The sequence below is a fragment of the Engystomops pustulosus genome, chromosome 1 (assembly GCF_040894005.1).
Source record: "Engystomops pustulosus chromosome 1, aEngPut4.maternal, whole genome shotgun sequence".
Classification (NCBI taxonomy): Eukaryota; Metazoa; Chordata; class Amphibia; order Anura; family Leptodactylidae; genus Engystomops; species Engystomops pustulosus.
In genome coordinates, this window is record NC_092411.1 from 3,590,470 (window position 1) to 3,615,855 (window position 25,386).

General features: G+C 48.3%; 2 protein-coding genes across 9 annotated transcripts in view; both read left to right on the forward strand.

Annotated features, from left to right (window-relative positions):
- Nucleotides 1–600, forward strand: part of LOC140115005 (von Willebrand factor A domain-containing protein 5A-like) — a 130,171-nt gene extending 129,571 nt beyond the window's left edge. For 4 of the 6 annotated variants that reach the window (XM_072132754.1, XM_072132752.1, XM_072132753.1 and 1 more), the window contains exon 22: nt 244–600. In XM_072132754.1, coding sequence (XP_071988855.1) covers nt 244–323 — 80 coding nt within the window. In that variant the 3' untranslated portion in view covers nt 324–600. The remainder of the gene's footprint in view (nt 1–243) is intronic. The other 2 variants (XM_072132758.1, XM_072132760.1) reach the window with 2 other exon arrangements.
- Nucleotides 601–6,014: 5,414 nt separating this feature from the next.
- Nucleotides 6,015–25,386, forward strand: part of LOC140115091 (von Willebrand factor A domain-containing protein 5A-like) — a 60,474-nt gene continuing 41,102 nt past the window's right edge. Inside the window, exon 1 of one of the 3 annotated variants that reach the window (XM_072132761.1) lies at nt 6,015–6,129. In XM_072132761.1, the coding sequence (XP_071988862.1) occupies nt 6,030–6,129 (100 nt within the window). In that variant the 5' untranslated portion in view covers nt 6,015–6,029. Of the gene's footprint in view, nt 6,130–17,883; nt 18,043–25,386 lie in introns of those variants that run through there. The other 2 variants (XM_072132762.1, XM_072132763.1) reach the window with 2 other exon arrangements.

Below are 25,386 nucleotides of genomic sequence, written 5' to 3' on the forward strand. Positions count from 1 at the left end.
GCGCTGAAGGTCCAATAAATTTTGTCAGACACTACTGAAGAATCCACCCAAAATGAGCCCTGGATGACTTCTGTACTGCTGCAGAGTTTTCTATTTTTCCTATTCTGCAGTAATGTTTCCTCTCCTGTCTATAAGTTTTGCACAGGAATATGCGGGGCCATTCTCTCATAATCTTCTTGTTGTAGCAACAGATCGGGTGTAACACATCTAACGCAATCCCCGGAATGTTTCCTGTTTTCCCAGGTTCCTCTCTGGATCGGTTTGTCGGAGCCGGGAATGAGCTGCTGAAATCCTCTGTGGATCCTAAAGTGTTTGGCCTGTGAGAAGAAATATCCTGGACATCGCCGCCCTGCTGGGTGTCACTGACATAACTGTATTTATCATCAGGAAATTCTGTTTGTTTTCTGGATCTTCCATCAATCTCTAGGTCTCTTCATGTAAAGTGCAGACGTAGAATATTGTGATTTATATTTGATTGTCATCATTTTTATCAAAATGTCAAAGTGTAGAACTTGTTATGACTGGACAACCCCTGCCCGGCCCAGGTGACTCCTCTATCACTGCGCGGCCCGGACGACTCCTCTATCACTTCGCGGCCCGGGTGACTCCTCTATCGCTGCGCGGCTCAGGTGACTCCTCTATCACTGCGCGGCCCGGGTGACTCCTCTATCACTGCGCGGCTCAGGTGCCTCCTCTATCACTGCGCGGCCCAGGTGACTCCTCTATCGCTGCGCAGCTCAGGTGACTCCTCTATCACTGCGCGGCCCGGGTGACTCCTCTATCACTGCGTGGCCCGGGTGACTCCTCTATCACTGCGCGGCTCAGGTGACTCCTCTATCACTGCGCGGCCCGGGTGACTCCTCTATCACTGCGCGGCTCAGGTGCCTCCTCTATCACTGCGCGGCCCAGGTGACTCCTCTATCGCTGCGCAGCTCAGGTGACTCCTCTATCACTGCGCGGCCCGGGTGACTCCTCTATCACTGCGCGGCCCGGGTGACTCCTCTATCACTGCGCGGCTCAGGTGCCTCCTCTATCACTGCGCGGCCCAGGTGACTCCTCTATCGCTGCGCAGCTCAGGTGACTCCTCTATCGCTGCGCAGCCCGGGTGACTCCTCTATCACTGCGCGGCCCGGGTGACTCCTCTATCACTGCGCGGCCCGGGTGACTCCTATCACTGCGCGGCTCAGGTGCCTCCTCTATCACTGCGCGGCCCGGGTGACTCCTCTATCACTGCGCGGCCCAGGTGACTCCTCTATCACTGCGCGGCCCGGACGACTCCTCTATCACTGCGCGGCCCGGGTGACTCCTCTATCGCTGCGCGGCCCGGGTGACTCCTCTATCGCTGCGCGGCCCGGGTGACTCCTCTATCACTGCGCGGCCCAGGTGCCTCCTCTATCACTGCGTGGCCCGGGTGCCTCCTCTATCACTGCGCAGCCCGGGTGACTCCTCTATCACTGCGCGGCCCAGACGACTCCTCTATCACTGCGCGGCCCAGGTGACTCCTCTATCACTGCGCGGCCCAGGTGCCTCCTCTATCACTGCGCGGCCCGGGTGACTCCTCTATCACTGCGCGGCCCAGACGACTCCTCTATCACTGCGCGGCCCAGGTGACTCCTCTATCACTGCGCGGCCCAGGTGACTCCTCTATCACTGCGCGGCCCAGGTGACTCCTCTATCACTGCGCGGCCCAGGTGACTCCTCTATCACTGCGCGGCCCAGGTGACTCCTCTATCACTGCGCGGCCCGGGTGACTCCTCTATCACTGCGCGGCCCGGGTGACTCCTCTATCACTGCGCGGCCCGGGTGACTCCTCTATCACTGCGCGGCCCGGGCGACTCCTCTATCACTGCGCGGCCCAGACGACTCCTCTATCACTGCGCGGCCCAGACGACTCCTCTATCACTGCGCGGCCCAGACGACTCCTCTATCACTGCGCGGCCCAGGTGACTCCTCTATCACTGCACGGCCCGTGTGACTCCTCTATCACTGCGCGGCCCGGGTGACTCCTCTATCACTGCGCGGCCCGGACGACTCCTCTATCACTGCGCGGCCCAGGTGACTCCTCTATCACTGCGCGGCCCAGACGACTCCTCTATCACTGCGCGGCCCAGACGACTCCTCTATCACTGCGCGGCCCGTGTGACTCCTCTATCACTGCGCGGCCCGTGTGACTCCTCTATCACTGCGCGGCCCAGGTGACTCCTCTATCACTGCACGGCCCGTGTGACTCCTCTATCACTGCGCGGCCCGTGTGACTCCTCTATCACTGCGCGGCCCAGGTGACTCCTCTATCACTGCGCGGCCCAGGTGACTCCTCTATCACTGCACGGCCCGTGTGACTCCTCTATCACTGCGCGGCCCGGGTGACTCCTCTATCACTGCGCGGCCCGGACGACTCCTCTATCACTGCGCGGCCCAGGTGACTCCTCTATCACTGCGCGGCCCAGACGACTCCTCTATCACTGCGCGGCCCAGACGACTCCTCTATCACTGCGCGGCCCGTGTGACTCCTCTATCACTGCGCGGCCCGTGTGACTCCTCTATCACTGCGCGGCCCAGGTGACTCCTCTATCACTGCACGGCCCGTGTGACTCCTCTATCACTGCGTGGTCCGTGTGACTCCTCTATCACTGCGCGGCCCAGGTGACTCCTCTATCACTGCGCGGCCCAGGTGACTCCTCTATCACTGCGCGGCCCAGGTGACTCCTCTATCACTGCGCGGCCCAGACGACTCCTCTATCACTGCGCGGCCCAGACGACTCCTCTATCACTGCGCGGCCCGTGTGACTCCTCTATCACTGCGCGGCCCGTGTGACTCCTCTATCACTGCGCGGCCCAGGTGACTCCTCTATCACTGCACGGCCCGTGTGACTCCTCTATCACTGCGCGGCCCGTGTGACTCCTCTATCACTGCGCGGCCCAGACGACTCCTCTATCACTGCGCGGCCCAGGTGACTCCTCTATCACTGCACGGCCCGTGTGACTCCTCTATCACTGCGCGGCCCGGGTGACTCCTCTATCACTGCGCGGCCCGGACGACTCCTCTATCACTGCGCGGCCCAGGTGACTCCTCTATCACTGCGCGGCCCAGACGACTCCTCTATCACTGCGCGGCCCAGACGACTCCTCTATCACTGCGCGGCCCGTGTGACTCCTCTATCACTGCGCGGCCCGTGTGACTCCTCTATCACTGCGCGGCCCAGGTGACTCCTCTATCACTGCACGGCCCGTGTGACTCCTCTATCACTGCGCGGTCCGTGTGACTCCTCTATCACTGCGCGGCCCAGGTGACTCCTCTATCACTGCGCGGCCCAGGTGACTCCTCTATCACTGCACGGCCCGTGCTACTCCTCTATCACTGCGCGGCCCGGGTGACTCCTCTATCACTGCGCGGCCCGGGTGACTCCTCTATCGCTGCGCGGCCCGGGTGACTCCTCTATCGCTGCGCGGCCCGGGTGACTCCTCTATCGCTGCGCGGCCCGGGTGACTCCTCTATCGCTGCGCGGCCCGGGTGACTCCTCTATCGCTGCGCGGCCCGGGTGACTCCTCTATCGCTGCGCGGCCCGGGTGACTCCTCTATCGCTGCGCGGCCCGGGTGACTCCTCTATCGCTGCGCGGCCCGGGTGACTCCTCTATCGCTGCGCGGCCCGGGTGACTCCTCTATCGCTGCGCGGCCCGGGTGACTCCTCTATCGCTGCGCGGCCCGGGTGACTCCTCTATCGCTGCGCGGCCCGGGTGACTCCTCTATCGCTGCGCGGCCCGGGTGACTCCTCTATCGCTGCGCGGCCCGGGTGACGACTCTATCGCTGCGCGGCCCGGGTGACGACTCTATCGCTGCGCGGCCCGGGTGACTCCTATCACTGCGCGGCTCAGGTGCCTCCTCTATCACTGCGCGGCTCGGGTGACTCCTCTATCACTGCGCGGCTCGGGTGACTCCTCTATCGCTGCGCGGCCCGGGTGACTCCTCTATCGCTGCGCGGCCCGGGTGATGACTCTATCACTGCGCGGCCCGGGTGACTCCTTTATCACTGCGCGGCCCAGATGATGCCTCCCTTTATTCTTTGGGTCGGTTCTGTCACAGAAATGTATATGTTTGTTATATTTTATTACCTTTAAAACAAAATTAAAATCTTTTGAAAATAAATGTTTGCTGTATTCCCATATTCTGACATCCAGGTCTTTTTCATACTATCTTATCAGACCTGTGTGAGTGGTCTGCACCCGTATCCTGTGAGGCATTTTCCTTTGCCAGATCTTCCAAAATTTGCACTGGTTCTTAAAGGACATCTAGCACCGGATTACTGATGGTAGATGGTCTTTACAAGCTGATTGTTACCACTAGGGGATGATGGTGAAGCTTTTGGCTAGTTCCAGGTCATCAAGACTGCGGAGAAAAGAACTTTATAAAATTTGTAAATGAGCCCAAGGAGCTCAGACTCGCGTCACCTGAGCCTCATGGCTCCACCGGTCACTAATTATGAAGGCCACCAACACTTACTATGCACCTCTCTGTCTAGCCCACAACCGGAAGATAACAGGTGACGTCAGCCGGCTGTCTGAAAAACTCACACAAAGTTTTCCAGGATGGGTTAAGGAAAACCACGCATCTTTTAGCTCCTCGTAAAGCAGCTCCCTTCAAGTATGGCCTGATGACATGATGCAGGATTATAACCAAACCCGTCTAACTATTCCAGAAGGAACAGACTGTAGAGAGCGCTGTAAGATGTTTCCACCTGGTTGGGTCTCCTCAGATCAGCGCAGGGAACTGGTTTTACTGGGTGCGAGGCTTGTGACCAGGGTCAGGAGGTAAGAGTTCTCCATAAGGAGGCTGCCAATTAAGGCCACCACGTAGGCGCGTGGAGTCTTATAGCCATGGATGCTCCACTAGAGGGATTCTGGGAAAATAGGCAAAGTTTTCCAGGATGGGATTAGGAAAACCACGCCTCTTTTAATCCTGCATCATGTCATGGCCTCATGTAGGTGATGCTTGATGTCAAGGGAGCTGCCCTACAAGGAGCTAAAAGAGGCGTGGTTTTCCTTATCCCATCCTGGAAAACTTTGCATATTTTCCCAGCATCCATGGCTATAAGACTCCACACACCTACATGGTGGCGTTAATTGGCAGCCTCCGTAAGGAGAACTCTTAACTCCGTCCTTACGTAGTCGCACTAGTAAACTTTGAAATCAACCATGAAAATCCATCCTGATAAACCAGGGACATTACTCCTAGATCCAGGCACCGGGACTGTGGTATCTTCTTATATCTGTTATCCATGGCCTCCTTCCTTCTCAAATAAACTTTTATAATTATGCTAATGAGCCTGAGAGGCTACCCCAGGCATTCTGTGATCTGGCTTTACGGGCTGTTACACTGTCTCGACCTCCACCTGCTCCCTCAGCACTAAGATTGCAGCAAGAAGAGCTCACTGCACCAGTGTAATAGCCCATGAAGCCAAATCATAAAGGGGCTAGAGCAGCCCCTCAGGTTCATTAGCCTTATTTTAAAAGTTGATTTTAGAATGTAGGAGGCCATGGATAACAAATATAAGAAGATACCACAGTCCCGGGGGCCTGGATCTAGGAGTAATGTCCCCGGTTTATTAGGATGGATTTTCATTGTAGATTTCCTTTAAGGATACATCAGGAGTTTTCTCATTGTATCCCTACAGCGGTGGCCGCAGCATATCCCACTGCATATACTGCTCATATAGTGAAATGTGTCTTCCAGGTTTGGATCCAGTTATTTGATGACAATGTTCTGTTTATTTCACATCACTGGATAAGGACCCATAATATGCGCTCAGCAGAGGCTGAGGATACATTCAATGAGAGGTGTAGCTACCACTGTACAAGCCATAGCAGCTGCCACGGGGCCCTTGGAAGCAGAGGGGCCCCTGTTCTGCACACAGCATCCAGCAGGACCTAGCCTTGTGCTGTGCTGGGGAAGATGCTGCAGGAAAGTTCCCATAATTATCTCCCCTCTATTTTGGATGAGAGATAATTGCTGTGTCCAGCAGGGGGCAGCAGTGATGCTACTTCCTGCTAAGACAGAAGAGACGACCACACAGGAGAGGGACAAGAGGGGAGGAGGGAAGAGGAAAAACTGCGGAGGCTGCAGCTACACATCAGGTAAGTGGCTGTGCAGTAGGTTGCAGTATGCTGGGAGGGGGCTGCCTGCCTGCACTCCATATTTACCCAGCCACAGCCCCTGCCCCCAGTATCACCCACCTAACCTCCTATGCCACCTCCTGAATGCCCTTTCCTCCATGCCACCATTTACCCACTGTACGCCCCTCCTGCCTCTCTTGCCCTTTTAACCCCTTATTGATGTGTGACATATCTATACATCACACGTCGGCTGTGGGTGTCGGGAGAGGGCTCATGGGCTGAGTCCTCTCCTTACAAGGTGGGTGTGTGCTGCATATTGCATCTACCACCCACCGGTAACACCCGCGATCGGTGCTAGTTAACCTTTTGATCGCCGCTGTGGGTAGTCAAAAGCTGATTGAATCGCACCATCACCGATTAGCTACTAATGACCTACCCGATGGTTTGATCTCTTCTAGTTTACCTAGGGAGAGGAGGGGCCCCATAACTAAATTTGCTATGGGTCCCCGTCGTTTCTAGTTGTGCCCCTGCATTCAGTACAGTAACATCCGTCCCCTGCAGCCTGTAATGGCCTCTGCTGAGCTTGTACTGCGCTTGTACGCGGGGTGATATAGCGCAATCTGAAGAGCTTGAGCCACTAGTAGTAAGCGTCAGGTATGAGGATGACAAGCGCTGGCGCAATGAATAGTCGGATGAGTGAATATCAGAAGACGTCCAGAAGATTTGTCTGCAGACGTCGCCGGATACTCGTCTTTATGAAGCCGCGGTAAGTGATTTATATTGTAGCACGGAAATCGGCACGGCCAGAGATGGGGGAGATCGTGTCCAAAATCACAGCCGTAACCAAAGGAAGAGGAAGCTGCTGGGGTAAATCTATAGAGCACTATAGAAAATATACAGAACCCGCAGATAACTCTACTGTGCGAATAGCAAAATATGATAACCACAGCAATTACACCGTAAAAAACATTTCCTATCGTAGGTTTCTGCTAAAGTAGAGCAAGTTCAGAACTATAAACAGTTCAGGGACCTGGTACAGATGTGCAATGGGCCACAGCAGCTTTAAAGGGAACCTGTCACCAGGTTTTACCCCACAAAAACACCAGCCCCTGAGGTGGAGGATCAAACATTTTTGAAAAAAAAATCTTTTTATGTGAAATCTCATCCGGTTACCCATAAAAAATCCCCTCCAAAGTCAGGCAAATATGACATAGTCAGAAATACAAGCTGCAGATAAAGATTCATTTCCTGCCTATTTTTTAACGGCCTCTATCTCTAGTTCTGTAGCTCCCAGAACCGTAAGCCTGATGCGATCTGAAAGATGAGATTCTTATCTTTAATATAATACAGTAGAAGGTTACTAGGTGCTATAGAAGAAAAGACAGAGGCTTCTGAAGTGACATTCACTCTGCAACCACTAAACTTCACTCATCTTATGTGAGAATGAGGTGAGTAGAGTCATATTTGTCTGACTTTGGGGGAGATTTTTATAGAAAATTAAAGAGGGAATTCTAGGAAGAACGTTTCATACCGGAGCTGAGGGGGCTGCTAGTTTAGTGGGGTAAAACCTGGTGACAGGATCCCTTTAAGTACCACCTCTGCTTGGATGTACAAGTGCTCAGTACCCATTATGCACGGCGCCCCCTGCCACACGCACTCCAATGCCCCAGGTTTCCATGGTGTCTGATGTGGCGTCCCATGGTAGCTGGTGATGAGACCCCTCAGGATTGTTCAGCTTTATTGCAATCTGTATTTGATTGATGAATTTTATCAGGTCTGCAGTGGTAGCGCATGCGCTGCCGGGAGACACTGAAATCACAAAGATATCAGCCGACTACATGTACGGAGCAGCCTGCCACTACAAACACAATGGGGCTTATTTACTAAGGGTCCCACGGACGCATTTTCGTCGGGTTTACCGAATTTTCAGGGCTCGCGCTGGGGATTGTGTCTCACACGATCAGATTGTGTTGCAATTACCCCGGCTTTCACACAACACAAATCGGGGGGCGGGCTGTCGGACGATCCGATGGATTCGGACAACGCACAAGATTTAACATTTAAAATTGTGTCGCAAGCCATGCACTTACATGCACCGGGAAGAAGAACGTGAACTCCATCGGACCTGATTGGGGAAGCGACACATGCAGGATATCAGGCGCACGATCTTAGTGACTCCCCGCACAGCGCATTATACACGGACAATGGACTTACATGCACAAGGAGGAAGAAGGTGAACTCCGGGGACCTGAGTGGGGAAGCGACACATGCAGGATATCGGGTGCAGGATCTTAGTGACTCCCCGCACAGCGCATTATACATGGACAATGCACTTACATACACCAGGAAGAAGAAGGTGAACTCCGGGGACCTGAGCGGGGAAGAGACACATGCAGGAAATTGGGAGCACGATCTTACTGACTCCCCGCACAGCGCATTATACACGGACAATGCACTTACATGCACCAGGAAGAAGAAGGTGAACTCCGGGGACCTGAGCGGGGAAGAGACACATGCAGGAAATTGGGAGCACGATCTTACTGACTCCCCGCACAGCGCATTATACACGGACAATGCACTTACATGCACCAGGAAGAAGAAGGTGAACTCCGGGGACCTGAGCGGGGAAGCGACACATGCAGGATATCGGGCGCAGGATCTTAGTGACTCCCCACACAGCGCATTATACACGGACAATGCACTTACATGCACCAGGAAGAAGAAGGTGAACTCCGGGGACCTGAGCGGGGAAGCGACACATGCAGGATATCGGACGCAGGATCTTAGTGACTCCCCGCACAGCGCATTATACACGGACAATGCACTTACATGCACCAGGAAGAAGAAGGTGAACTCCGGGGACCTGATTGGGGAAGTCACACATGCAGGATATCGGGAGCACGATCTTAGTGACTCCTCGCACAGCGCATTATACACGGACAATGCACTTACATGCACCAGGAAGAAGAAGGTGAACTCCGGGGACCTGAGCGGGGAAGCGACACATGCAGGATATCGGCCGCAGGATCTTAGTGACTCCCCGCACAGCGCATTATACACGGACAATGCACTTACATGCACCAGGAAGAAGAAGGAGAACTCCAGCGACCTGATTGGGGAAGTCACACATGCAGGATATCGGGTGCACGATCTTAGTGACTCCCCGCACAACGCATTATACACGGACAATGCACTTACATACACCAGGAAGAAGAAGGTGAACTCCGGGGACCTGATTGGGGAAGCCACACATGCAGGATATCGGGCGCAGGATCTTAGTGACTCCCCGCACAGCGTATTATACACGGACAATGCACTTACATGCACCGGGAAGAAGAAGGTGAACTCCGGGGACCTGAGCGGGGAAGCGACACATGCAGGATATCAGGCGCAGGATCTTAGTGACTCCCCGCACAGCGCATTATACACGGACAATGCACTTACATACACCAGGAAGAAGAAGGTGAACTCCGGGGACCTGATTGGGGAAGCGACACATGCAGGATATCGGGCGCACTCTTCTAATGAATAGCGGCAGACTTCATCTTCGTCGGGCATTCCGGATCGTGGATCGCGCATGGACCAGGTAAGTAAATGTGCCCCAATGTGACTGATAGGGCTACAACATTGCGAGGGAGTCTTAGAGGAGTTGTCCAGGTTTAAATATTTTTTATATATATATATAGCTTGGGGGCTTAAAAATAATAAAGCTCATATACTCACCTCCTCCGGCGCTCCCCTTCTCCCGTCACTGCTGGGCCTCTGACACGACATGGCAGAAATACCAATAGGTCCCGACTTGGAGTAGATTTCAGGTTGTTGCCTTGGACTCCTGACGCAGTGACAACACGCGTGGGGTACAATCCACCCTCTACCAGGTTACAGCTCAGCAATTTCCCTCGTTATTTATTTGGTTACTACTTAGATTTACATTAAAAGTTGCATAACTCGTTATATCCTCGGGCATGTGATGTCACACAGGCGCACAGCTTGTTATATCCCTGGTCATGTGATGTCACACAGGTGCACGGCTTGTTATATCCCTGGTCATGTGATGTCACACAGGTGCACAGCTTGTTATATCCCTGGTCATGTGATGTCACACAGGTGCACGGCTTGTTATATCCTCGGGCATGTGATGTCACACAGGCGCACAGCTTGTTATATCCCTGGTCATGTGATGTCACACAGGCGCACAGCTTGTTATATCCCTGGTCATGTGATGTCACACAGGTGCACGGCTTGTTATATCCCTGGTCATGTGATGTCAGACAGGTGCACGGCTCCTTATATCCCTGGTCATTTGATGTCACACAGAGGTAGGGATTGTTATATCCCTGGTCATGTGATGTCACACAGGTGCACGGCTCCTTATATTCCTGGTCATGTGATGTCATGCAGATGCAAGGCTCGTTATATCCCTGGTCATGTGATGTCACACGAGTGCACGGTTCATTAGATCCCTAGTCATGTGATATTACACAGGTGCACGGCTTGTTTTATCACTGATCGTTTGATGTCACACAGGTGCACGGCTCGTTTTATCCCTGGTCATGTGATGTCACAGAGGCGCACGACTCCTCATCTCCCTGGTCATGTGATCTCACACAGAGGCAGGGATTGTTTTATCCCTGATCATTTGATGTCACACAGGTGCATGGCTTGGTATATCCCTAGTTATGTGATGTCATACAAGGAACACGGCTTGTTATATATCACAGCACTGATTACACACTTTGATACTAACAAGCTATATACCTGTAATAGTTTAGTACTTCATGGTCCACCTCACCCACAGTCACATCTTATTTGCTTATTTCCCTCAGGTAAAGTCATTTTGCCTCCTCCGGCCTAGTTCGTTTAGTTGAGCCTCCAGCACAGGGGCCTTTCCTGGACATTCTGCCTGCCTCCTCACCCTCCAGGCAGGGGCCTGAATTTAGGCTGAAATGAGAGCATCTCCTTCACAGTAACAACAATGTCTAAGATACATCGGCCCCAGCAGTCGCCTCATATTATTACTTCACATCCACCTGTTCATATACGTGACAGGAATAGATACAGCAGCTCAGCATCACAGTACGGGATTAGATACACGATGTGACGGTGTATAAGTGATTATAGATGGTTCTCCTGCAGGGGCGCTCCTCCGCTCTATGAGCTGCTGGGATCAGTATCACAGTACGAGATTAGATACATGATGTGACGGTGTATAAGTGATTATAGATGGTTCTCCTGCAGGGCCGCTCCTCCTCTCTATGAGCTGCTGGAATCAGTATCACAGTACGGGATTAGATACATGATGTGACGGTGTATAAGTGATTATAGATGGTTCCCCTGCAGGGCCGCTCCTCCTCTCTATGAGCTGCTGGGATCAGTATCACAGTACGGGATTAGATACATGATGTGACGGTGTATAAGTGATTATAGATGGTTCCCCTGCAGGGCCGCTCCTCCTCTCTATGAGCTGCTGGGATCAGTATCACAGTACGGGATTAGATACACGATGTGACGGTGTATAAGTGATTATAGATGGTTCTCCTGCAGGGCCGCTCCTCCTCTCTATGAGCTGCTGGGATCAGTATCACAGTACGGGATTAGATACACGATGTGACGGTGTATAAGTGATTATAGATGGTTCTCCTGCAGGGCCGCTCCTCCTCTCTATGAGCTGCTAGGATCAGTATCACAGTACGGGATTAGATACACGATGTGACGGTGTATAAGTGATTATAGATGGTTCCCTGCAGGGCCGCTCCTCCTCTCTATGAGCTGCAGGGATCAGTATCACAGTACGGGATTAGATACACGATGTGACAGTGTATAAGTGATTATAGATGGTTCTCCTGCAGGGCCGCTCCTCCTCTCTATGAGCTCCTGTTTGCTCAAATTTGAGTTAATTTAATTTTTCTGGGCCTTGATACGTTTGATGTCTTTTGTGACTAGATGTACAAATGTTTCTATTATGGGGTAAAGTGAGAAAGGTGGTGTGTTTCTGGACCGAGGTCTTAGAGATGTGAGAGGTGGGTTAATGCCTTTTGGGCAATTTATGTTTTCTTCCTCTAAATCTAGAAGGATTTGTAGTGTTCTATCATCTCTCCTGAGTCTCATTATCCCATTTGAGATGTTGCTTGTGTAGTGCCAATTTCCGTGCAAACAAGTTTATGTCTTTTATCCAGTTGAATAAGTGATTATAGATGGTTCTCCTGCAGGGCCGCTCCTCCTCTCTATGAGCTACTGGGATCAGTATCACAGTACGGGATTAGATACACAATGTGACGGTGTATAAGTGATCATAGATGGTTCCCTGCAGGGCCGCTCCTCCTCTCTATGAGCTGCTGGGATCAGTATCACAGTACGGGATTAGATACACGATGTGACATTGTATAAGTGATTATAGATGGTTCCCTGCAGGGCTCCTCCTCCTCTCTATGAGCTGCTGGGATCAGTATCACAGTACGGGATTAGATACACGATGTGACGGTGTATAAGTGATTATAGATGGTTCCCTGCAGGGCCGCTCCTCCTCTCTATGAGCTGCTGGGATCAGTATCACAGTACGGGATTAGATACACGATGTGACGGTGTATAAGTGATTATAGATGGTTCTCCTGCAGGGCCGCTCCTCCTCTCTATGAGCTACTGGGATCAGTATCACAGTACGGGATTAGATACACGATGTGACGGTGTAAAAGTGATTATAGATGGTTCCCTGCAGGGCCGCTCCTCCTCTCTATGAGCTGCTGGGATCAGTATCACAGTACGGGATTAGATACACGATGTGACGGTGTATAAGTGATTATAGATGGTTCCCTGCAGGGGCGCTCCTCCTCTCTATGAGCTGCTGGGATCAGTATCACAGTACGGGATTAGATACACGATGTGACGGTGTGTAAGTGATTATAGATGGTTCCCCTGCAGGGCCGCTCCTCCTCTCTATGAGCTGCTGGGATCAGTATCACAGTACGGGATTAGATACACGATGTGACGGTGTGTAAGTGATTATAGATGGTTCCCCTGCAGGGCCGCTCCTCCTCTCTATGAGCTGCTGGGATCAGTATCACAGTACGGGATTAGATACACGATGTGACAGTGTATAAGTGATTATAGATGGTTCCCCTGCAGGGCCGCTCCTCCTCTCTATGAGCTGCTGGGATCAGTATCACAGTACGGGATTAGATACACGATGTGACGGTGTATAAGTGATTATAGATGGTTCTCCTGCAGGGCCGCTCCTCCTCTCTATGAGCTACTGGGATCAGTATCACAGTACGGGATTAGATACACGATGTGACGGTGTGTAAGTGATTATAGATGGTTCCCTGCAGGGCCGCTCCTCCTCTCTATGAGCTGCTGGGATCAGTATCACAGTACGGGATTAGATACACGATGTGACGGTGTATAAGTGATTATAGATGGTTCTCCTGCAGGGCCGCTCCTCCTCTCTATGAGCTACTGGGATCAGTATCACAGTACGGGATTAGATACACGATGTGACGGTGTGTAAGTGATTATAGATGGTTCCCTGCAGGGCCGCTCCTCCTCTCTATGAGCTGCTGGGATCAGTATCACAGTACGGGATTAGATACACGATGTGACGGTGTATAAGTGATTATAGATGGTTCCCTGCAGGGGCGCTCCTCCTCTCTATGAGCTGCTGGGATCAGTATCACAGTACGGGATTAGATACACGATGTGACGGTGTATAAGTGATTATAGATGGTTCCCCTGCAGGGCCGCTCCTCCTCTCTATGAGCTGCTGGGATCAGTATCACAGTACGGGATTAGATACACGATGTGACGGTGTATAAGTGATTATAGATGGTTCCCTGCAGGGCCGCTCCTCCTCTCTATGGCTGCTGGGATCAGTATCACAGTACGGGATTAGATACACGATGTGACGGTGTATAAGTGATTATAGATGGTTCCCTGCAGGGCCGCTCCTCCTCTCTATGAGCTGCAGGGATCAGTATCACAGTACGGGATTAGATACACGATGTGACGGTGTATAAGTGATTATAGATGGTTCCCTGCAGGGCCGCTCCTCCTCTCTATGAGCTGCTGGGATCAGTATCACAGTACGGGATTAGATACACGATGTGACGGTGTATAAGTGATTATAGATGGTTCCCTGCAGGGCCGCTCCTCCTCTATGAGCTGCTGGGATCAGTATCACAGTACAGGATTAGATACACGATGTGACGAGGTATAAGTGATTATAGATGGTTCCCTGCAGGGCCGCTCCTCCTCTCTATGAGCTGCTGGGATCAGTATCACAGTACGGGATTAGATACACAATGTGACGGTGTATAAGTGATTATAGATGGTTCCCTGCAGGGCCGCTCCTCCTCTCTATGAGCTGCTGGGATCAGTATCACAGTACGGGATTAGATACACGATGTGACGGTGTATAAGTGGTTATAGATGGTTCCCTGCAGGGCCGCTCCTCCTCTCTATGAGCTGCTGGGATCAGTATCACAGTACGGGATTAGATACACGATGTGACGGTGTATAAGTGATTATAGATGGTTCCCTGCAGGGCCGCTCCTCCTCTATGAGCTGCTGGGATCAGTATCACAGTACGGGATTAGATACACGATGTGACGGTGTATAAGTGATTATAGATGGTTCCCTGCAGGGCCGCTCCTCCTCTATGAGCTGCAGGGATCAGTATCACAGTACGGGATTAGATACACAATGTGACGGTGTATAAGTGATTATAGATGGTTCTCCTGCAGGGGCGCTCCTCCTCTCTATGAGCTGCTGGGATCAGTATCACAGTACGGGATTAGATACACGATGTGACGGTGTATAAGTGATTATAGATGGTTCTCCTGCAGGGCCGCTCCTCCTCTCTATGAGCTGCTGGGATCAGTATCACAGTACGGGATTAGATACACGATGTGACGGTGTATAAGTGATTATAGATGGTTCCCCCTGCAGGGCCGCTCCTCCTCTCTATGAGCTGCTGGGATCAGTATCACAGTACGGGATTAGATACACGATGTGGCGGTGTATAAGTGATTATAGATGGTTCTCCTGCAGGGCCGCTCCTCCTCTATATGAGCTGCTGGGATCAGTATCACAGTACGGGATTAGATACACGATGTGACGGTGTATAAGTGATTATAGATGGTTCCCCTGCAGGGCCGCTCCTCCTCTCTATGAGCTGCTGGGATCAGTATCACAGTACGGGATTAGATACACGATGTGACGGTGTATAAGTGATTATAGATGGTTCTCCTGCAGGGCCGCTCCTCCTCTCTATGAGCTGCTGGGATCAGTATCACAGTACGGGATTAGATACACGATGTGACGGTGTATAAGTGATTATAGATGGTTCTCCTGCAGGGCCGCTCCTCCTCTCTATGAGCTGCTGGGATCAGTATCACAGTACGGGATTAGATACACGATGTGACAGTGTATAAGTGATTATAGATGGTTCCCCTGCAGGGCCGCTCCTCCTCTCTATGAGCTGCTGGGATCAGTATCACAGTACGGGATTAGATACACGATGTGACGGTGTATAAGTGATTATAGATGGTTCTCCTGCAGGGCCGCTCCTCCTCTCTATGAGCTGCTGGGATCAGTATCACAGTACGGGATTAGATACACGATGTGACGGTGTATAAGTGATTATAGATGGTTCTCCCTGCAGGGCTCCTCCTCCTCTCTATGAGCTGCTGGGATCAGTATCACAGTACGGGATTAGATACACGATGTGACGGTGTATAAGTGATTATAGATGGTTCTCCTGCAGGGCCGCTCCTCCTCTCTATGAGCTGCTGGGATCAGTATCACAGTACGGGATTAGATACACAATGTGACGAGGTATAAGTGATTATAGATGGTTCCCTGCAGGGCCGCTCCTCCTCTCTATGAGCTGCTGGGATCAGTATCACAGTACGGGATTAGATACACGATGTGACGGTGTATAAGTGATTATAGATGGTTCCCCTGCAGGGCCGCTCCTCCTCTCTATGAGCTGCTGGGATCAGTATCACAGTACGGGATTAGATACACGATGTGACGGTGTATAAGTGATTATAGATGGTTCTCCTGCAGGGGCGCTCCTCCTCTCTATGAGCTGCAGGGATCAGTATCACAGTACGGGATTAGATACACGATGTGACGGTGTATAAGTGATTATAGATGGTTCTCCTGCAGGGCCGCTCCTCCTCTCTATGAGCTGCTGGGATCAGTATCACAGTACGGGATTAGATACACGATGTGACGGTGTATAAGTGATTATAGATGGTTCCCTGCAGGGCCGCTCCTCCTCTATGAGCTGCTGGGATCAGTATCACAGTACGGGATTAGATACACGATGTGACATTGTATAAGTGATTATAGATGGTTCCCTGCAGGGCCGCTCCTCCTGTCTATGAGCTGCTGGGATCAGTATCACAGTACGGGATTAGATACACGATGTGACGGTGTATAAGTGATTATAGATGGTTCCCTGCAGGGCCGCTCCTCCTCTATGAGCTGCTGGGATCAGTATCACAGTACGGGATTAGATACACGATGTGACGGTGTATAAGTGATTATAGATGGTTCCCTGCAGGGCCGCTCCTCCTCTCTATGGCTGCTGGGATCAGTATCACAGTACGGGATTAGATACACGATGTGATGGTGTATAAGTGATTATAGATGGTTCCCTGCAGGGCCGCTCCTCCTCTCTATGAGCTGCTGGGATCAGTATCACAGTACGGGATTAGATACACGATGTGACGGTGTATAAGTGATTATAGATGGTTCCCTGCAGGGCCGCTCCTCCTCTCTATGAGCTGCTGGGATCAGTATCACAGTACGGGATTAGATACACGATGTGACGGTGTATAAGTGATTATAGATTGTTCCCTGCAGGGCCGCTCCTCCACTCTATGAGCTGCAGGGATCAGTATCACAGTACGGGATTAGATACACGATGTGACAGTGTATAAGTGATTATAGATGGTTCCCTGCAGGGCCGCTCCTCCTCTCTATGAGCTGCTGGGATCAGTATCACAGTACGGGATTAGATACACGATGTGACAGTGTATAAGTGATTATAGATGGTTCCCTGCAGGGCCGCTCCTCCTCTATGAGCTGCTGGGATCAGTATCACAGTACGGGATTAGATACACGATGTGACAGTGTATAAGTGATTATAGATGGTTCCCTGCAGGGCCGCTCCTCCTCTCTATGAGCTGCTGGGATCAGTATCACAGTACGGGATTAGATACACAATGTGACGGTGTATAAGTGATTATAGATGGTTCTCCTGCAGTGCCGCTCCTCCTCTCTATGAGCTGCTGGGATCAGTATCACAGTACGGGATTAGATACACGATGTGACGGTGTATAAGTGATTATAGATGGTTCCCTGCAGGGCCGCTCCTCCTCTCTATGAGCTGCTGGGATCAGTATCACAGTACGGGATTAGATACACGATGTGACGGTGTATAAGTGATTATAAATGTTCCCTGCAGGGCCGCTCCTCCTCTCTATGAGCTGCTGGGATCAGTATCACAGTACGGGATTAGATACACGATGTGACGGTGTATAACTGATTATAGATGGTTCTCCTGCAGGGCCGCTCCTCCTCTCTATGAGCTGCTGGGATCAGTATCACAGTACGGGATTAGATACACGATGTGACGAGGTATAAGTGATTATAGATGGTTCTCCTGCAGGGCCGCTCCTCCTCTCTATGAGCTGCTGGGATCAGTATCACAGTACGGGATTAGATACACGATGTGACGGTGTATAAGTGATTATAGATGGTTCCCTGCAGGGCCGCTCCTCCTCTCTGGGCTCCTGCACCACCACTCCCCTCCATGACACGGCAGACGCCTCCTATGTATAACATTACGGGAAGTCACAAGAAGAACTAAAGCTTCTCACACAACACAGGAGCCGCACTGATACTCCCGAGGTAACGTGACTGTATGAGGTGTGTGTACTGTATAGTATATACAGAGGTACTGTATACAGTATAGTATATACACAGAGGTAACGTGACTGTATGAGGTATGTGTACTGTATAGTATACACAGAGGTACCGTATACAGTATAGTATATACACAGAGATACCGTATACAGTATAGTATATATACAGAGTTACCGTATACAGTATAGTATATACACAGAGGTATCGTGACTGTATGAGGTATGTGTACAGTATAGTATATACAGAGGTACTGTATACAGTATAGTATATACACAGAGGTAACGTGACTGTATGAGGTATGTGTACAGTATAGTATATACAGAGGTACTGTATACAGTATAGTATATACACAGAGGTAACGTGACTGTATGAGGTATGTGTACAGTATAGTATATACACAGAGGTAACGTGACTGTATGAGGTATGTGTACAGTATAGTATATACAGAGGTACTGTATACAGTATAGTATATACACAGAGGTACCGTATACAGTATAGTATACACAGAGGTAACGTGACTGTATGAGGTGTGTGTACAGTATAGTATATACAGAGGTACTGTATACAGTATAGTATATACACAGAGGTACCGTATACAGTATAGTATATACACAGAGGTATGTGTACAGTATAGTATATACAGAGGTAATGTGACTGTATGAGGTATGTGTACAGTATAGTATATACAGAGGTACTGTATACAGTATAGTATATATAGAGATACAGTATAGTATTTACAGAGGTAATGTGACTGTATGAGGTATTTGTACTGTATAGTATATACACAGAGGTAATGTGACTGTATGAGGTATGTGTACAGTATAGTATATACAGAGGTACTGTATACAGTATAGTATATACACAGAGGTAACGTGACTGTATGAGGTATGTGTACAGTATAGTATATACACAGAGGTAACGTGACTGTATGAGGTATGTGTACAGTATAGTATATACAGAGGTACTGTATACAGTATAGTATATACACAGAGGTACCGTATACAGTATAGTATACACAGAGGTAACGTGACTGTATGAGGTGTGTGTACAGTATAGTATATACAGAGGTACTGTATACAGTATAGTATATACACAGAGGTACCGTATACAGTATAGTATATACACAGAGGTATGTGTACAGTATAGTATATACAGAGGTAATGTGACTGTATGAGGTATGTGTACAGTATAGTATATACAGAGGTACTGTATACAGTATAGTATATATAGAGATACAGTATAGTATTTACAGAGGTAATGTGACTGTATGAGGTATTTGTACTGTATAGTATATACACAGAGGTAATGTGACTGTATGAGGTATGTGTACAGTATAGTATATACAGAGGTACTGTATACAGTATAGTATATACACAGAGGTAACGTGACTGTATGAGGTATGTGTACTGTATAGTATATACACAGAGGTAACGTGACTGTATGAGGTATGTGTACAGTATAGTATATACAGAGGTACTGTATACAGTATAGTATATACACAGAGGTACCGTATACAGTATAGTATACACAGAGGTAACGTGACTGTATGAGGTGTGTGTACAGTATAGTATATACACAGAGGTACTGTATACAGTATAGTATATACACAGAGGTACCGTATACAGTATAGTATATACACAGAGGTATGTGTACAGTATAGTATATACAGAGGTAATGTGACTGTATGAGGTACCGTACACAGTATAGTATATACACAGAGGTAACGTGACTGTATGAGGTGTGTGTACAGTATAGTATATACACAGAGGTACCGTATACAGTATAGTATATATAGAGATACAGTATAGTATTTACAGAGGTAATGTGACTGTATGAGGTATTTGTACTGTATAGTATATACACAGAAGTAACGTGACTGTATGAGGTCTGTGTACTGTATAGTATATACACAGAGGTAATGTGACTGTATGAGGTATTTGTACTGTATAGTATATACACAGAGGTAACGTGACTGTATGAGGTCTGTGTACTGTATAGTATATACACAGAGGTAACGTGACTGTATGAGGTCTGTGTACTGTATAGTATATACACAGAGGTACCGTATACAGTATAGTATATATAGAGATACAGTATAGTATTTACAGAGGTAATGTGACTGTATGAGGTATTTGTACTGTATAGTATATACACAGAGGTAACGTGACTGTATGAGGTCTGTGTACTGTATAGTATATACACAGAGGTAATGTGACTGTATGAGGTATTTGTACTGTATAGTATATACACAGAGGTAACGTGACTGTATGAGGTCTGTGTACTGTATAGTATATACACAGAGGTAACGTGACTGTATGAGGTCTGTGTACTGTATAGTATATACACAGAGGTACCGTATACAGTATAGTATATATAGAGATACAGTATAGTATTTACAGAGGTAATGTGACTGTATGAGGTATTTGTACTGTATAGTATATACACAGAGGTAACGTGACTGTATGAGGTCTGTGTACTGTATAGTATATACACAGAGGTAACGTGACTGTATGAGGTGTGTGTACAGTATAGTATATACACAGAGGTACCGTATACAGTATAGTATATATAGAGATACAGTATAGTATTTACAGAGGTAATGTGACTGTATGAGGTATTTGTACTGTATAGTATATACACAGAGGTAATGTGACTGTATGAGGTATTTGTACTGTATAGTATATACACAGAGGTAATGTGACTGTATGAGGTATTTGTACTGTATAGTATATACACAGAGGTAATGTGACTGTATGAGGTACTGTTAACAGTATAGTATATACACAGAGGTACTGTACACAGTATATATTATATATACTATATATATACACAGTATAGTATATACACAGAGATACTATATACAGTATAGTATATACAGAGGTACAGTATAGTATAGAGAGGATACTATAGTATAGAGAGGATAGAAAGGATAGAATATATACATATAGGTACACTACATGTACACATATAGTATATACACAAAGGTACCGTATACAGTATAGTATATACATAGAGATACCATACCCAGTATAGTATATACAGAGGTACTGTACACAGTATAGTATAGAGAGGTACAGTACATATATACCAGATAGTAAATAGACATAGGTACAGGATAGTCAATATCTGCGTCTGAATGATACAATGCACAGAATACTATGGTATGTACAAGGTATATGGAATATACAGTTTCGCCTATTCACAAAGGCGCACGACCTGTGGATTACATTATAGTATATACATACAGGTATACAGGATGCAGTGCAGTATATACAGTACAATGAGTACACAGATAGTAAATCCAGTATACAATATAAGTGTATACAGAGGTTTGGTATATATAGTGTACATTACAGCACGTTATATACACAGATATAGTAAACACTGAGGTTCGGTGTATGTCCTATACATTATTATACGTAGTCAGGTGAGGTATATACAGTATGTAATATACTGCACGCTCAGAGGTAACTGTGCTCTGTACTACACCTCACTATTAGTATAATAACTTGTGCGAGAATCTGTAATGTCTCCTCTGAGTTGTAGTAGATGAGATAAAGCTTTGCCTGCAGGTGTGTAGTGATCAGGCCGTGTCCCTGTCATAGTACTGAATCACCTACTTACTGTACAGGAACACCTACCCCCTGCCAGGCCTGAATAGTGTCAAACGCCTGGAATACACAGCGTGTGATAGGATATGATGGCACCAGCACCAGAACCTCCTGGTACTGCAGCCTCAGGCCTTGGACCAGGGATATCAGGTGATCGGATCTCATCATACGAGAACACGTTATCCCCTTCAGCGCTGCCACGTCACAGGGAAAATACGTCGTCTCACTACATCTTCCAGGGACTTCCCATTTAGCACAGGTCACCGGAGAAGCCACTTACCATTTTTTTCGGGCTATAAGGCGCACCGGATTATAAGGCGCACCATCAATAAATGCCTACTAAAACGTCTAGGTTCATATATAAGGCGCACCAGATCACGTATGAAAAGTCGCCGGCAGCAGCAAGTGCGCAGGTGCGGGGACAGTAACGCCCCGCGCCGGCCCACTCCCGTCCGGCCGCGCCCTCCGCTCGGCCGGCCGCGCCGCCCTTTCACGCCCAACTCACGTGAAGGTGGCGGATCGGGGCAAATAATCGCAAAAGCTAGCAATAAGCCAGCATTTGCGATTATTTCAGGACCTCTGCGCCACTGGCGGTGCGCAGAGGTCCTGATAAATATCCCCCAGGGAGAGTATTGGCAGCCATGATAGTGTAAGATTATATAATATAACGCCATCTGTCCTGTAGGGTGAAAGTTCTGAATAAATAATGAGAAAATCTACGGTATATGCGACCCCAAAGTGGTTGTTTTTGAAAAATGAAACGAAAATGAATCCAAAATAATCCCGGTAAAAATCGCACTAAACTACACAAAAAGGACCTTGCACGGCTCCATCAACAGACAATAAAAAACTTCTGGGTGCCAGGGGAGGTTTCCATGGACACGGAACTTTTTGTTTTGTTGTTTCCATTTTTCATTCCCCACTGTCAAAATTCCATAACTTTTTTTTTATATTTGCTAAGGTTTTTATATGTACAGAGGTAACAAATTGACACCTCCTCTTTATTCTTTAGGAGATACCAAATTCTGGTATTATACCATTCTTAATAACATACTGGGTCATCTCACATAGTGACTGCCTACTGTCACAGCAATCAATCAACGCCCTCGGTTGACGTCGGGGGGGGGGGGGGGGGGGACAGTCCGGCCCAATATGGTGGCGCCCATGCATTTAAGTGCTCCGGCAGCTTTTCCAGGGGCATTTAAATGATTAACACCCACAATTAATGCCAGCAACAATAACAGGTGTTGGCGGTGGGTGTTTGCTGCAAATGCAACAAACACCCAGTGTGTATGAAGAGGGTTCAGCCCATGACACACCATGACGTTGGTGAATGTCATGGTGTGGCAAGGGGTTAATATTATTTTTATGTTTTGTAAAAGAGGAAACAGATAACCAGACATATATAAATTTGGTTTGGTAACATCTGTGCCCGTTCAAGCTTTAGCGCCATCCTCTGCCTGTAAAGTACAGCGGCCTGTGATGCTTTATTTCACTCCTGGCTGTCCTAGAGGACACCTGTCAGGGCGATTTGGGACACTAAACCACCCACAGGTCCTTATGGAGTGTGCGGCACAAGCTCCTGGCATGTAAACAACAGCTGAGCTGAGGGTCCGGGCTGTTGGACCTCTGCCCAGGTAAAATTTATGTCCTGTACTAAGGGGGAAGGGGCAGGGTTGAACCATTAAATAATTGTGATGTACGGCCTCTACACCATTTTGTGGATTATATTGCTCTGATCCCGGCATCTGCAGCTTCAGTACAAGGCAGCGGCGTGATACAGTATGTCATACCCTTCCCAAATCAAGATTAAGGTCATCAGCTGTATGACCCTTGGATACCCGGAATAACTGAGAATAGACACAATTCATCACTTCTCAGCTGTTAGATGCAGCACACGGCACATACTTTCTTAACCAAATGTTATAAATCAGCGGTGCAGATGATAATAGTAAGATTTGTCATATACTTTATTTAAGAAATATGACCCTTTTTTTTACCCCTGCCTTTCTTCAGCTCTTTTTAATAACTGCAGATATTTCCATAGCACAGACGTCATCTTCCTTTCTTTGTACAGTAGTTTAGTAAGGAATTAATGGAAGCTCTGTAGAGGTTGGTACTAAACATACGGGGTCACATGGGAACAGGATGTTGACCCATAACGTTCATCTTAATGATTATAACTAAAATCCTAAAGCAAACTATTTAAACCACACATATCAATGGCCAAAAGATCCTGCCGGAGCGCTGGCACCTGATGGATGATGAGTGATCATGAGTCACCAGGGATCTCCTCCTCTCCCACCAACATCACTAGCATACGGTCTTTTGTCAACCTTGAGTCAACAAAAACGCTAGTACATGCCCTCATGCCCCATCCTGTATTGCATCATCATCGTTCTTCATGGCCCAGAGGCCGAATTTCCGACAACTGTACCAAAAATTCTAGAAAAGATATTGCACAGCTCCCTCCTCCCGTTCCCTTCTGTTTCTCTCTTCATGACCTACCTCTTCCACAACCTATAGTCCAAAACCTTCTACTCCGACACCAGAGGTGGAACTTGAGTTGATGAAGAGGGTGCGGTCACACCTGGGACCAGGAGCCTTAGTTGGTGTCTTCCTCATATGAAGAGACCAATACTATAAATTATACTTAGGAGTCGAGGGAACAGATTTTGGTATTTGGGCCCAGAATCTTCAAGTTACCCCTTTGTCCTATAGATTAAATAACCACCAACTACCATACAGAACTTCAAAAGTAACATGGGAACATCCCCCTCTCGAAAAAGGTACGGCCTACCTACCACTACTTACCACTACTGCATTCCCATATGGACAAATTCCACCAACACTAAGTCATCTTCTCCCATTCCGTCATCGTAAGTCCTCAATTCCCCCCTGCATTTGAGCAGAACCGATGTTTGGGTTTGGCCGTGTGACTAGGACATGTTGCCGGACTGGCGGCCAAACAGCATATCCACCAATTTGATGCTCTTAGCACCTACCCATGGCTATGAAAGGCCAGGGGGAGACCCTGGTAATATGTCTGGGATGTGCATCCTGCCATGAACCTCTATCGGGGGAGGGGGGGTCTTAGTCTTTACCAGTCTGACACCATAGGTTCCCTTACCCCTAACCTATTTGGACCCTTATTTTTCATGGTTGTCTTGTTTTTCTAATTAGGTTCAGAAAATGGAAGGTATTTTAGGCATTTGAATTCCATTGGGGAAAGTATTTTGGCACCAAATGAGGGAATTACAGTTTATGGAATTTTGGAAAGTGACTGTAGAAAAGTCATAGGGGTTAACACTAAATACACAGAGCAATCAGGAAACCGGACAATAACTGTGCCAGATCTGGACTGTGACTCATCCTGATACAACGGACCGGACCACAAAGAGTCAGAAGACTCTGCAGAACTGCTGGCAACGGGCGACTGTTATATTGTATGTGTGATTGTGAGTCATCATCGTTCTACTGAGAAATCACAACAAATAGTTTCTGCAGAAAATCCTTAATCCTTAAATTTGGGGCCAAGTGTGACTAAATCAGGTCACGAAATTAGGAAATGGAATCATGAAGGGGGAACAACATATACAAAAATGCTCCATCTGGGCACATGAAAAAACGAATGAAGTAAAAAAGGAAAAGACCATGTGCTATACCAAAATGTAATCTTTATTAATAAATCAACAAAAATATATTAACACACCACACCAAAAATCGATAAAAACAT